The sequence below is a fragment of the Sturnira hondurensis genome, unplaced genomic scaffold (assembly GCF_014824575.4).
Source record: "Sturnira hondurensis isolate 20B ecotype Veracruz unplaced genomic scaffold, ASM1482457v3 Scaffold0011880, whole genome shotgun sequence".
In the NCBI taxonomy this organism is placed as follows: domain Eukaryota; kingdom Metazoa; phylum Chordata; class Mammalia; order Chiroptera; family Phyllostomidae; genus Sturnira; species Sturnira hondurensis.
Window position 1 is genome coordinate 146,682 of NW_028084511.1, and position 14,369 is coordinate 161,050.

Here is a 14,369-nt window from a genome sequence, read left to right on the forward strand (position 1 = left end):
TGTCTTCATGGAAGCAACTGGTCTTCCTTGGTTGTACTGAGTTATGGGTGTCCTAAGGTTGAACATTTGACGCTGCTGCTAAATAAAACCAAGTGCCCTCAGCTCAGGTTTTATGTGGCAGATACTGTTGTTTGTTCTTGTTCAGAATCAGGTAGTCAGTAACTTTTGACTGTTTAGTTCTTGACTTCCAATGCTAAGATGCCATGTGATCCTGTGATCGGTCAGCTAGCACCAAGTTATCCTGTGCTAACTTAATGAAAAAAAAAAAAGAATCCTTCTACCTTCTTAAAAAGCCTACCGTGACATCCACCCAGGCCTCATTTCTTTCTCCCTTACATTCCTCCTTCATTGTTTACCTGTGGAAATTTGCCCCTGAGAAGACATGTATTTCAATTTAGAGGCAATGTCTGTTATGAAATAGTAAAGCTAATTGATTCATTTGAAGTTGAAACTTGCAACTCCTTCCCAATTAGCACCATCCTTTAACCTATGGAATAAGTGAGAATATACTAGAGTAGCAACTCGCCAAGTGGTTTTAAACTCTTCTGCCCTCATTTCAACGCCCAGCTCATTCTCCTATTTTGTTGAAGAGCATATTGGCACTTGAGTAAGACTGCCTTAGAAATGTTACCAAGTCAGGGTTGGGTGTTCCCTGTCCTTCCGAAAAGAAAGGCCTAAACAATACCCTCCAGGTCCTCTAGCTACAAGGAAGGCATCATGATTGAGATTAAAGATGCTTCCTTAGCTAATTTTTAATGAAATGTAAATTAAACTAACTTTAAATACATAGTAGAAGGATGGAGTAAAACTGTATTTTTTAAAGGAGGTTTTTCACATAAACTTTGTTTCTTGAACAAAATGTGATTTGGACAATAAAATTGGGAAGTCAGTGGGAGAAACAGCTGTAGAATTAAATTTTGAGCCTTGTTACTGGGTTTTGTGCACATTCTTTAATTTCTTTTTTATGTGAGACGTGAGAAATAATACCTCACTATTTCTCTGAAGATCAAATAAAGGCTTTTAAAGCCTTGAGCAGTGTCTGGTTCAGGTTAGGTGCTTAATAAATGGCAGGTGTATCAGTCATAGAAATGTAGTATTATTGAATACTTTGCCAGGCCAAAAAAAGAATAGGCCATGGGGATCACAGGGGAGGGCGATAATAAAATGATTGTATGCGTATATAAAGTACCTTCCACTAGGCAGAGGTGTCATGAGGATTAGTGTGATAGTGCCTTTGTTGCTAAGTGCAGAAGCAAAACAATGACATAAAAACAAGTACATTAGGCTAGGCACTCAGTGGAGAATAGAGATGGAAGCAGATGCTGCAGGGAAAAAAAACAGTAAAAGGGGCCTTTGATTCCATGGGCACAAAAATCCACTGCCAGGAATTTGCTGCAACCTCTGAGTCAGGCGGCGGGTGGGGGTGGGGTACGCCAGTCCATTAGTAGAGGATTCCCAGTGGATTTGTTCTGAGAGTCACATTGCCTACCAGGACCAGTGTAGACAGAAACAAACTCCACGCACTCATTTCTTGGGACAGTTGAGTTAGGGGATGGCTTTTGCAGAGCATTCACCGCTGACCCCTCACCGCCGGGACCTCTGTAGCCATTCTATCTGGCTAGCAAGGAAGATTCGTTCAGACCTGACTGCTCTTATGGAATCTTATGTAAGTTGCCTATTTTGCTGATGTCTGTTTTCTCCATCTCTCCTGATCCAGCCCTTCACCATCATGCTTCAGCCCACTATTAACTATGAAAGCCCTAATCATACAGTCAGTTGTGTACTGGGCACATGTTACTTGACATGACTCCTTCCCTTCAGGAAACTCACGAGCTTTTTTTCTCTCGAAGTTTTTTAGGAGACGTGTTCCTTGAGTAAGAAAATACACGTGGGGTGCTAGGTAGGGTTGGCTGTTAGTCTTGGAGGCTGTTTCTAATACGATTGCCTACAGTCTGAATTCTACCAGAGTAGATTAACCACACAGCCCTCAAAGTTTGGGTTCTTTATATACAATGTTCTGAATTCCTAAATTATGTAAATGAAGCAGAATAAGGTTTATAGGATTGGGAAGGAGCAGTGTAGTGTAAGCAACCAATTTCTCCTCCATGGTATTAGCCACCCAATTTTTAACTAAATACATCAAAAGTCTGGGGGGTGGGCTAGGATGGGAGTAAATGACGAAACTACTTGAACAACAATTAAATAGATTTTTTTATACAGTCTGTCTGGGTCTAAATAGGAAGGTCGCCTCTATCACAAGGATCCCCTAGAAGCTTCACTGGGGACTGGGGAAAGCTAACCCTGGGGCCCACACTGGTTTCCTCAGAGTGGAAGATTCTCATGAGTGTCTGTGTAAGATCTGCTGTGGAAACACTCCAGACCCCGTGGAGAGGATCTTTGCACAGCCCCACCAATCAGAAGTCAGACTCTGAAGTACCAGTTTTTTTAAACGACTTTCCGCTGAGTTCTCTGAAATAGGACTCCCTAACCTTTTTGGCACCAGGGACCGGTGTCTGGAAGACAATTTTCCCACTCGGGAGGGAGCTCAGGCTGTAATGGGAGTGATGGGGAGTGGGATGAAGCCTCGCCTCTGGCCTCCACTCACCTCCTCCTGTGTGACCTGGTCCCTAACAGGCCAGGGACCAGTTATGGGGTTACGGATCCCTCTAAAGGATTGTCCTCGACATTAGGAATGGGGGCAAGGATGATTAGGAAAATTTTACAGGGGTTACCTTCTAGGGCTTCTAGGTATGGCCAGAATCTTCAAGTATGTTTAAAAAATACTTAGAACTTCAGTATGATTAAAATGCTTTAGGAGGGAGTTTGAAGTGGGAAGAAGTTATCCCAAACCAGTGGTTTTGAACCTTTAGAACTTAATGAAAACTGCAGACCCTCCCAAGAAAGATGAACAGTAGTCGAAGCCTTGTGTGTAACTTCAGGGACAGTAGGGTCTTTCTAAAGTCCAATCATAGACTCCAAGTGAAGAGTTTTTGCTCTAGCCCTGGCTGTGTGGCTCAGCGAATTGAGTGCTGGCCTAAAACCAAAGGGTCACCACCATTTGGATTCCCAGTCGGGCACATGCAGGCTTGCAGACCAGGTCCCCAGTAGGGGGCATGCGAGAGGCAAGCACACACTGATCTTTCCCCTCGTTCCCCTCTCTCCAAAAATAAATTACCACAATCTTTTTATTTTAAAAAAGTTTCTGCTCTAGTCTTCACTTTATTTATAACTTGGATCCATGACCAGAGAGGTGAATGGTATTTTAAATGAGATCTAGGTGTTACTTAGAATGTTGGGGTGATGACGGAAGATGTGATGTTCTTCTGTGTTCTTGGCCAGGTGAAGCATCAGGGCCTGAACGAGAACATGAGCCTGGATTCCGTGGGCGGTGTGCCAGTGGCAAGCACTGAACGGTGGAGTGAGCTGACTGAGGCTGAGCGACTCCAAGAGAACCTCCAAGCATATCGTACCTTCCATGCTATGTTGACCAGGCTTTTAGAAGACCAACGGGTGCATTTTACTCCTGCTGAAGGTGACTTCCATCAAGCAATACACACACTTCTCCTCCAAGTTGCTGCCTTTGCTTACCAGCTGGAGGAATTAATGGCGCTCCTGGAACACAAGATCCCTGCCAGTGAGGCTGATGGGGTGCCCATTATCGTTGGAGATGGTGGTCTCTTTGAAAAGAAGCTATGGGGCCTGAAGGTGCTGCAGGAGCTTTCAAAGTGGACAGTGAGGTCCATCCATGACCTTCGCGTCATTTCTTCTCCTCAGACTGGGATCTCAGCACACGGAAGCCACTATGTTGCTGAGGAAAAGAAACTGTAGCAGTTACCCATCTCTTTTTGTGGAATATATTTAGTTCTCTGAGGTCTCACTTTTCCATTCTTAAGTTTTTGAAAATCTTTAAAACCACAGGCATTTTCATCCAGTAGGGTTGGAGACAAGGACAAATGGGCATACAGGGTTGGTGGTAAGGTGGGGACGGCGGCTGTTGGGGCCATAAGGGAGTGGCGGCAGGGGCAACATTGTTCCGCCTCACTGCTCCAGCGTTTTCTAGCCTCTAAGTAACCTCTGCAGACACTTAACAGCCTCCCAGGATAAGTATGTTTTTAACCCTAGTCCTGGAAGTTTCTTCTGAGGGGACTGTAACAGGGAATTAAAAACCATGGACTCCTGTCAATTCAAACTCTTGGATAATAAAAGCAGTAACTAACATGGATTATCTACCATGTCGGAGCGGTATGCCAGGGACTTTACATGTATTATAATTTTCACGACCCTGTTAGTGGGAGGTGCTGCCATCCCCATCTGGCAGATGAGGTGACAGGCTCACAGAAACATAACTGGTTCAGGATCGCCCACCCAGCAAATGGCACACTGGATGTGGACCCCGAGCATCCACATCTTCCAGCCCAGATGCTCTTTACTCCGGAGGCCTGCTCTCGAATCTCCCCCTGCAGCTCTTTGCCACGGGGGGCTGGGAATTGGACCCATGCAGTTCATCCCTAGTGCTGAAGATGAAAAAAAAACCCGATAGTGGTCTTGCTTATCCGCACGTTCACTTTCCACCATTTTCAGCTGCCTATGGCACAAAAACAGTAAATGAAAATTTCCAGAAATAAGCAATTTATAAGTTTTAAACTGCTTACTATTCTGAGTACTGGGATGAAGTCTCGGGAAGTCCTGCGCCATCCCACCCAGGACACGGATCATTCCTTTGTCCAGAGAAGCCATGCTGTACCCACTACCCATTAGTCACGGCCCTTTCAACCAGCAGTGTAACATTTATTAGAGTATATTGTCATAACTTTTATTCTGATTAGTGATTACTTTCTTACTGTTAAAAAATGGTGCTGTACTATCTGCAGTTTCAGGCAGCCTCGGGGGGCCTTGGACTGTATCCCCCACGGGCAAAGGAATACTGTACATGTCCTGAAGGGCAAATTTTTAGTGTCACAAGCAGTATTTGTTGTTCATACTTGGCAGAGAAGAGAGCCATGGCGATCTTAAGATTCAGCTTGTGGAAGAGATGAGGCCCACAAAACCCCAACCCCAAACTGCTAAACTGACAAGGCAGCGGGTGTGCGGTAATACATTGCACTTCAAAGCGTCCACTAATGTTCGTGAGTTTGGGGCTGGGCAGAGCTCATACCAGGTTATCATGCCTCTATTGTAATCAGCAGTGCTGTGATACAGTCCCTGTAACCCAAGCGTTTACGAATGATGGATGGAGTATGGCTCAGGTGGAAAAGTCACAGAACTCCTTCACACACATTCTCTGGACCTAGTCATGAGGAGAGCGGGGGAGGCCTGCTCTGTTCCCAGTGAGAAAGCCACCGACACAAACAATATGCAGTAAAGCCCCGATGCTGCACAAGGGGCAGCGCTCTGTGCTTTCTGTTCTCGAGAAACAGCATGTAATGCGCCAACCAGTAAATGAGCATTAATGGAAAAGTTCACTTGCAGTTATTAACTAGTACAAATGTGCACCCAAAAGTTCTCAGGTGTGTCATTTCACACCACCAGTTAATTAAGACTCAAGACCTTGGATTGGGGGCCCAACCACTTTTGTTGACTTACTCGAGGCTTTGTATTCAGTGAGCCATGAGTCAGAGCTAGCTCACAGGTTGCATGAGATGGGATGGGTGACTTAATTTGTGCCCTTTCCCACACAGGTCCACGTCCAAAACGCCATGAAGTCAATATTATGAGAAGACTGGGTAGAAGTTAGGACAGCACAGAGGAAGTAAGGCCCAGCTCCCTAGTATGGAAACAAGGTTGTGTGCATATGAGAACCACACTAGGTTGGAAATAAAAGGCACAGCTTTAAATGTCGCAGAGTTGGAGGAGCGCTGTAAGGACCAGAAAGCGCTTCTTTCTGCTCCAGTGGTTGATGAGTACCAAGTCAATAGGAATCCTGAGAGAAACGGGAAAGAGGTGCCTGGATAAAGAGTGAGGCCATGATGCCCCTAGAAAACCAGCCACTCACGGTTTGGCTTTATTTCATTTGTGATTGTGGTGTAGGTGCGTAGTTCCCCAGGCTTATGTAGTTCAAGCTTTTAGTTAAATTGTTTCATCCACTTAAGGGCAGTATTTTTACTTGATAAAGTTCTGCTTATTAATGTGGCATTCTTTATAGTGTTCAGGTTCCTTCGGTTTAATGGAGAAGATGACCAAAATTCCTTAATGGGGAGTAAGTAACTGATTACAAACTTGCTAAATCTTAAAAGCCGTGGCCCCTCTCCAAATGTTTTGTTTTATATTCAGATGTTGCCGCACAGACACCTGCAGAAGTTTCGGAGACCAATGGAGCATGGTGCAAGCGCCGCCTAGTTGCATGTGAAGGGTTCTTTTTTTTTAAAAAAAATATTTTATTTATCTTTTTAGAGGGGAAGAGAAGGAGAGAGGAAAGAAACATCAATGTATGGTTGCTTCTCATGCATCCCCTGCAGGGAATTGGCCCCTGCTGGGAACTGGCCTGCAACCCAAGCATGTACCCTGACTGGGAATCGAACCGCGATCGTCTGGTTTGCAGGCCCGCGCTCAATCCACATGTGAAGGGTTCTTTATGCATAAGGGGCACATTTAAAGTGGCAGAAGGTCCAGAAAGGGTGCAAGTATTAACCACTGACTGGGAAGAAATAAGGTGAGTTAGTGTGCGCCCAGCACTGTGCCGAGCTGTGTGCATCAGTTTCTTCAAGAAACTTGTAATATATGTCTTAAAAGAAGTGTGGGGAGACTCTTCAGAAAAAGATAAAGGAAGGGGGAAATGAGCACTTAGCTATAATAACAAAGACATAAACAGGTATGGGCCTGTGTGTAGGCATTGCATCAGGCTTGTCTAAAATGCACCACACAGAATGAATGAGGGATTGACATTAGGCCAGTGCTGTAGGTACATGTATATACCGGGAGGATATATATTTTTAATCAACCGCAATGCAAAAGAGATTTTTGATCTTTAAATTTTAATTATGTTGTTCCTTACACCTGTATATAGATAAGATCTCTGGGGAATCATTTTCATATACATATAAATATATAAATACATACAACTACATTATATATGTGTGTATGTAATGAATGCCTAAATTTAGTTCTTTGCCCCTAACTCTTACTTTGCAAAGAGGATTCCTTCTACCTCATTGTCTCTAAACACCTGCTCTCTGTGGGGAAAGAGAGTGTTTTCCTGAATCTGCCAAGGAATTGAATGTGGGAGAGTTGATAGATTCTTCTTGCATCAATTTAAGAGAGCGATTTGGAAAAGATTTGCAAATGAGCACAAACTCAAAGGCCATGCATGGAGTAACATTAGCTTTAAGATAATCAGGTTTGACGGAAGTGAGTTTTAATGAAAATGGAAAATGTTAAGTCACAGCCCTGGTATTGCTGTTATTTCAGGCTGCTGTGGATTACAGCCCAACGGATGACTCATTGTGACCGCTGGTCAAACCAGGAGAGGATAAGTGAGTACTTCAGGGAGACACGTCTGAAAGTTCAGAGTGACGTGTGAACCCTCACCTCATGAAGTAGCTGAGCCTGGGGTTGGAGGGGAGCTTCCATCGTGTTGAGAAAGGGATTGGTGAAGAGAAAAAGGAGAAAAAAAAAACAATTTGGGCACTACTTCAACCGATTTATTGTGCACACACACACACACCTATGTGCGGCCAGCAGAGTTTAGGCCAGAAATTAAAAAGAGTGGCTGGGCTCCCTGCCTCACCCCCCGCCCCGTCTGAATGAAGCAGCAGACCCAGGAATGAGCCCTCTGAATGTGGGCACGTTCAAAAAATGAAAGCGATGGAAATTTCCTTCAAGAGAGCTCCAGGGCAGCGATCTTTAACCGGCGTGCCACGGGAACTTTTAAACCATGCAGCACCTGACTGTCTAGTCAGGGGCACTGACCTCTTTCCCCTTTGTCAAATAAAACAATGGCAGCAGCCAACACAACAATAGCCGTCAGTGTCAATGAATCAAACATACCTAGTTTTCTGTCACACAGGCAAAAAATATATTTGGGGATGTGCTGCAGAATTTTAGTAATTTATGTGTGTCGTGAGATAGATCAAAAAGGTTGATAATCCCTGATCTAAGGTCTACAGATGAAGACAGTAAAACCAAGAGGATTCCAAAGGGCTTAAGAATGTCCCTCTTTAGGAAAGAGGCAACTTGGAATAAAATCCGGCATGCTGCGGGTATTAGGGGACAACGTGATGGTGTGCTTTCCTTTGCTTTCCCGTGGCTGCCTACATGATGAATGTGTGTGTGTGTGTGTGTGTGTGTGTGTGTATAATATATATACATATATGTGTGTATATGTGTGAAAATTTACTCTCGACAAAATGTGTGTAGGGCACAAGATAAAATCGACGTGCATGTGATTCTGACGTTACTTGGCTCAGTCTGTCTTGCACAGACAGAAAACAAAAGGTGCAAGAATGGCCCACAATAAAGATCTCACCTCAGCAAGACCGTGAGTTGCTGCTTTTATTTTTGCATCTTCGGATGAACAAGGGGAATTTCAAGTGATTCCAACACTGGATGAAATGTAATCCTCCCATCCGGCCCGGCTCAATCAGGCGTGCCCGCTGCATCTCCGGGATGCCAGGCCCCTGGGAACGTCTCCCAGGCCAGTCAGCCTAGAGAAGGGAGATCGCCCGCCCCTGTACACCCACCAGCTGGCTTGCCGCTGGGGAAGATTTCCTCTGTTATGGTTTAATTTCAAGTATTTGAGCCCCAATCTAGCCTTTGAAAGACAGAGAACACCTACTAGCTAATTTCTGGTCTGAGAGTAAAAACTAAGTTGTGGGAAATCACGTGAGGTAAATATGAAAAACTGCTGAAAGTGTGTATTTTTATCTACGTTTAAGATAATATGGGGTGGAATACTGTATTCACATAGGTCGGGCATCTTTATCCTATTTTATGTCATCTAATCCTCTGCGATATGATCTCTCTCACACAAGTGAGGGGCGTGAGAATGCACATTAACTTGTCCAAGTCCCCTCTGGTGCTTTATGACAGAACCGGAGTTTTCCATTCCACCCCACTGCGTGAGGCACCAAATAATTGAGATAATCTACTGAGATTCACATTTTGGGGGGTGCTGACAAAGTCAGTACAGACTTGTCCCAAATCTCCCTTTGTGGCAAACCCTATTAAGTTTCCAAACTTGGGGACAAATCACTTTTTCTGAGGAGAGAGTTCTGTAAGTATCTCAGAGAAACGCGGGTTGCTTCCCAGGATCCATCCAGTCGCAGCCTGGACTTCACCCTTCTGCATCTGTGGGCTTCTGGCCACTAGAGGCTGACCCAGTCTCACACACAACAACCTCCAGGAATCAGGCGCCTCCCTGGAGGGCTGAGATGCAGGCTGTTCACTACACCCAGAAGACGGCCTTCACAGTAGGGGGATCAGACGGGTTCTGCAGAAGCCTGCCAGGCTCCAGAGAACCAAGGAAACATGCAAACCGAGGCACCACCCAGGACATGTTAAAGCCCATTTTGGGACATACAGCCATCCCGCCCTACAGCAGTACCTTCCTGGTAATACAAGAAGAAACTCACATTTCATTGATTTCAATCCCATAATTAAACACAGCACAAACAAAAGAAAAGAGGAAGAAGAAAACAGAGCACAAGGGAGCCAGAAAGCTTCAGTAGTCTGTCCCAGTGTCCCAGCCGAAAAATAGAGTGAGAACAACTTAGTCTGGGGCATTCCCTCCCCACTGCACCTCCCTGCTTCTCTGTTAGACCAACTTCATCTTGGGAAGCTTTGAGTGGCTCTGTTTACCTTCTTCTTATTCTCCATCCAGTGCTCTCTAGCATCCTTACCTCCAGTCCGCCTTTGGGAGCTCTGGGAACAGCATCTTAGATAACCCAAACTTCACTTTAATCAAGATGCTAAAATTACTAACATTATGAAGGCTGAGGCGTGAGGAAAGACTGATTCTTGTTCTGACTAGGTCGGGAACTTGAACTTTTTGGATTTTTCAGCCCCGCAGATAACCCTCGGAATACCTCCCACAGGACTCCCGTATCTAGACTTCCTGGCATCCACTACCCAGATGGCCCAGCATCTGACTGACTGCCATTCTGGACCAATCCCTGGGCTAAGGAAGCAGGACTGATGATTCTCCAGGAGGTATTTTTCACTATGAGAAACTTTAACTTTTCTTTCTTCTTCAGAAAACTTCTGGGTTTTTGCCTAGCTGCGTTCCAAATTTGCAGACTGTAAGACCCTTGAATAAATCTTTATCATTTATTCCTGGCCAAAGCCACCAAACTCCTTTCAAGTTTTTTTGACACATAGGGTGTCCGTGTGGTGGCCTCTGAAGAACACTGCCTTATCTCTGTGGGCTGCCCCTGGATTCCAACAAGGTCACTTCTTGACTGCTCCAGTGTTCCCGTGGTCGGTTCCATTGGTTCCAAGTCTCTGCCTCTATGCCTGAGGTTCCAAGCTTTAATTCTTGGGTCCTCTGACACCAGTTTCTGCAACAGGACGCTCTCTTTCTAAGTCTGTCTGTGGAGGAATGAACCTGTTCTGCAGTGCCAGATGGATTTATAGGCTACCCTCTGCTAAGAATGTTTGTCTCGATGGACTTTTCTGCTAAGAAGGGCAATTTGGAATTCCAGCGGCTGCTCAGGGTATCTTCGGAGATCCTGAAATTAATATAATTACATGCACAATTGAAAAATGCTTCTCATTCAGAGGTCTCTAAAAAGCCGGTGGTTCAAAGATAGCCTCCCTTCAAGAAACAGATTTGAAACTAAGTAAAGCAAATTCTGAATTAAACAACGAGAAATCTGAACTCACTTCTTATTCTGAAACTTCCTCAGTCAAATAAGAAAAAGATTTTGTAAGGGAGGACACAGTCATAAACCTACAAGCCTGTTTTCCAGGACCACCCCGACCCTCTTCCGCAAACTAACTTAGCTTGCAGGTGAACACACTACCCGGGGCTCTCGATGGACACTTCTTTTGTCTTGTTTTGCCCAGCTGGGACACCTTTCAGGAGAATCTCTCTCTCAACGTGGGGTCTTTGCCCTCTGAAAGTCCCACAAGCTCCTTCCACAGGAAGTTGAGCCAGTTATAGGTACAAACACTTTGATTCCCCCTCTTCTGCCTTTTGAATTAAATGGACCAACTTAGCCAAAATAGTTTAAAAGTCTAATGGCCATTGAGAAAAACTTTGTCCTAAGTCCACCTCCAGGGCCCTCTCTTAGGGAATTTTAAACCACAGGGAGGATGGGATTCATTCTTTGGCTTGCATAAGCTTCTAAAAGGCAAAATAACTTTCCAAAGAGCTCTGAAAGAATCCTAAAAGAACCTTTCATCACCTGAGCAGGTGCTTAAAAGCAAGGATCTTTTGTAATAGGCTAACAAAAAAGCAAAACAAAATTATATATATATATATATATATATATATATATATAACCTAAAATAAAAGACTGTAAGACCAATGGGTTATTTACCCTTTCTGTCCCAGCGATAGCTTTTCCTGTGCCCCAAGGCTTGGCCTGACTTTTTGCCTGCCTGCTGTTATCGAACAGAAAGAGTTCATCCCCCCAGCACTGCAGAATCAAACACTAGACACCAAGAATGGCTGTGGAGAAATACTGGCTATTTATTTGTGAATGACATCATTCAGGAGAACGGGAAGCTAATGCTCAAGCTTGAACTCCCCGATGCAATGTAGATGACAGATTATATAGGGCAAAACTCACAAGACATTGTGGGTCAGGGGTTTGGGAGTTGTTGGGAGCAAATTGGTCAGAGATGAGTAAGGGTCTCGAATCATTTCTTCAGGCCTTGAGGACAGCTCTAAGGTCTGTTTCAGTGACCCTCCACTGGGGAAGAGGCAGAGGGTCACTCCACCTTAGGGCTCAGGAAATGGAACATAACTTGGGTCACGTGTCACCTCTAGCCTGCCAGAAGTCCTGACCATGGGACCATTACTCAGGTACAGGCCACTGCCTCAGGGGTTGCTGAGTATCAGGGGGAAAGGCCAGTTGTCTGAGGGCTGTAGAGAGTGCAAGAGAGAGTGTCTAGAGCTAGCATTAAAAACTAAATTTAATCAAAGTCATGAGGACCCTCTGTTTCACTAGGGTGGGCAGGCTGCGAGCTCTTCCTTCTGGCTCTCAGATGAAATGATTCGGGAAAATAACGACTTAGGCATTCTCTTGAGCCTGTGGAATTATTTAGCACTGTCTGACAGTTCCTGCTTCTCCCAGCTAAAATCTGACAAGGCATTTGAAAGGATTTGATAACTTTAATCAGGAATCTGGCAAAGCTAGGAACTAAAAATTCAAAGCCTGATAGAAATTTCCTAAAGCCTCCTCAAAGTTAAAATAAAACTATGTATCCAAGGGGAAAGAAGCAAATTCAGATGTGGTTGGACGGGTAGATCAACTTATGAGGTCATTTACCTCACAACCCAGTTCTCCGGGGAACCAGAGCAATTTCCTTTGTCTTGCAAATGTTTGCAAAACCAGAAATGCAGCTCTGGAAGCAGTTCCAAACCCACCTAGCTTCCCCAAACCTCAATTCCTTGGCCTGAAAGGGGGAAAAAAACGAAATTTTTATTTTGCTTGTTTTGTTTTGTTAGGGTACACTGCTGTTCTGGCTGCAAGGCTCCTTGCAAAGGTCAAACACAAATCTTAATTATCTTTCCCACAAATGTGAATTTAAATATGCCTAGATCTGAATGAATATTTCCGGGCTGGTGTGGCTCAGTGGACTGAGTGCCGGCCTTCAAACCAAAGGGTCACTGGTTGGAGTCCCAGCCAGGGCACATGCCTGGGTTGTGGGCCAGGTCCCCAGTGGGCAGTGGGTGGGAGGCAACCACACATTGATGTTTCCATTCCTCTCTTTCTCCCTCCCTTCCCCTCTCTCTAAAAAATAAATACGTAAAATAAATAAATCTTTTTTTAAAATTCAGATCACATGTCACTTTTGTGAACACATTCCTGATCAATACACCTGTATCACCGCCCTCTCCTCTTTGCTGGACTTGTACCTTGTGTTGGGTTGGCCAAAAAGCTGGGGAGGGGGGGGTTGTTTTTTTATTCCTGTAAGATGCCTCTGGTAGCTTTTAGTTGTTTTTAACTTCATTCAAAACAATTTTGTTAGATTGTATTGTGACAGTGTCATGTAAACTTTCATTTTTTAAAAAATGATCAAAGCTGGTGAATTTTTGTGTAGCCATTTTAATATTGAAGATGGAAGAAAACATGCGACATTTTGGCATATTATACTTTATTATTTCAAGAAAGATAAACACAACTGAAACACACACACACAGATTTGTGCAGTGCATGGAGAAGGTGCTGTGACTGAGTGAACATGTCGAAAATGGTTTGTGAAGTTTCGCGCTGGAGATTTCTTGCAGAAGGACGGTGCTCCACGGTTGGGTGGATCAACAGAGGTTGATAGCGATCAAATCGGGACATTAATTGAGAACAATCAACATTATACCACCCAGGAGATAGCCAGTATATTCAAAATATCCAAATCAACAATCGATTGGTGAACATGAAAAACGCATCTTTTATTTGATGGACTTTGAGCCAGCCCAATACATCGTCTACTATCACTATGGCTCCTGCTCCTGACCACGATCAATACCGCTGCCACTGAGAACAGTAAGAACTGTGAGTTCTGACACTGAACTAGATGCTCTGCCTATAGCAGCTGGCTGGATCCTCAACCCCCTCCCCCACTGCAACTGATGTTATTATCATTTACACTTAATGGATGAGAGAACGGAAGCTCAGAAAGGTTAAATGACTCACCCAACAGCTTCAGAGCTCAAAACTGGCAGGACTGGTATTCAAATGGAGGTATTCGGGTGTATAAGCCCTACTTCAACAATGTCTTGATTCTATGACTTAGCACAGTTTGTGCATATTAACTCTCTCCTGCTGGTGTGCGGGCTTCTTGGGGGCAGGGGCTGTGTCTTCCCTGCAATGATGTAGATACTCACCAAATGTAGCCTGAGTGAGGGGAGGGACAGTGGTAAAGGGATGGGAAGGTGTTATGTTGTGGAAGAATGGTTACTGCTTCAGACCAGCGCTTCCCAACATTTTTCATAGAAATGGTGATGTTTGCACGGCACACTGGGGGAAACCCGAGGGGACCTGGGTTGTAGGAGCAAGCTCCTCTGGGCTGCAGGGAACTGGACCCTGGCTGGGATGGTATGTCGGTAGTCCTGGTCCTTACTTGGTTACCATGGAATTAAACAGATGATTACATCTTGACTTCTGTTGGACAGTGTGTGCTTAATATGAAGGGTTAACTAACTATTTCTTAAAGGGCCAGAGAGTAAATATATTTAGGTTTGTGTGCTACAAAATCTGTTGTAGATTCTG

At 44.5% G+C, this 14,369-nt stretch overlaps 1 protein-coding gene and 1 non-coding gene across 2 annotated transcripts; both read left to right on the forward strand.

The window, feature by feature from the left end:
- The first annotated feature begins 207 nt into the window (after positions 1 to 207).
- Positions 208 to 6,130, forward strand: CNTF (ciliary neurotrophic factor). The gene is made up of 2 exons (XM_037060442.1): positions 208 to 1,666; positions 3,340 to 6,130. The coding sequence occupies exons 1-2, from the start codon at positions 1,553 to 1,555 to the stop codon at positions 3,826 to 3,828; spliced, it is 603 nt and encodes a 200-aa protein (XP_036916337.1). The 5' UTR covers positions 208 to 1,552; the 3' UTR covers positions 3,829 to 6,130.
- A 1,985-nt stretch (positions 6,131 to 8,115) lies between these two features.
- Positions 8,116 to 8,254, forward strand: LOC118996945 (small nucleolar RNA SNORA67). The gene has a single exon (XR_005068574.1). It is a non-coding gene; the product is annotated as a small nucleolar RNA SNORA67 (small nucleolar RNA).
- Positions 8,255 to 14,369: the final 6,115 nt, after the last annotated feature.

Coding starts and splice junctions, on each gene's coding strand:
- CNTF (XM_037060442.1), top strand. CDS start 1,553: ATGGCTTTTGCAGAGCATTCACCGCTGACCCCTCACCGCCGGGACCTC. Junction 1,667..3,339: donor CTGCTCTTATGGAATCTTAT/GTAAGTTGCCTA, acceptor GTTCTTGGCCAG/GTGAAGCATCAGGGCCTGAA.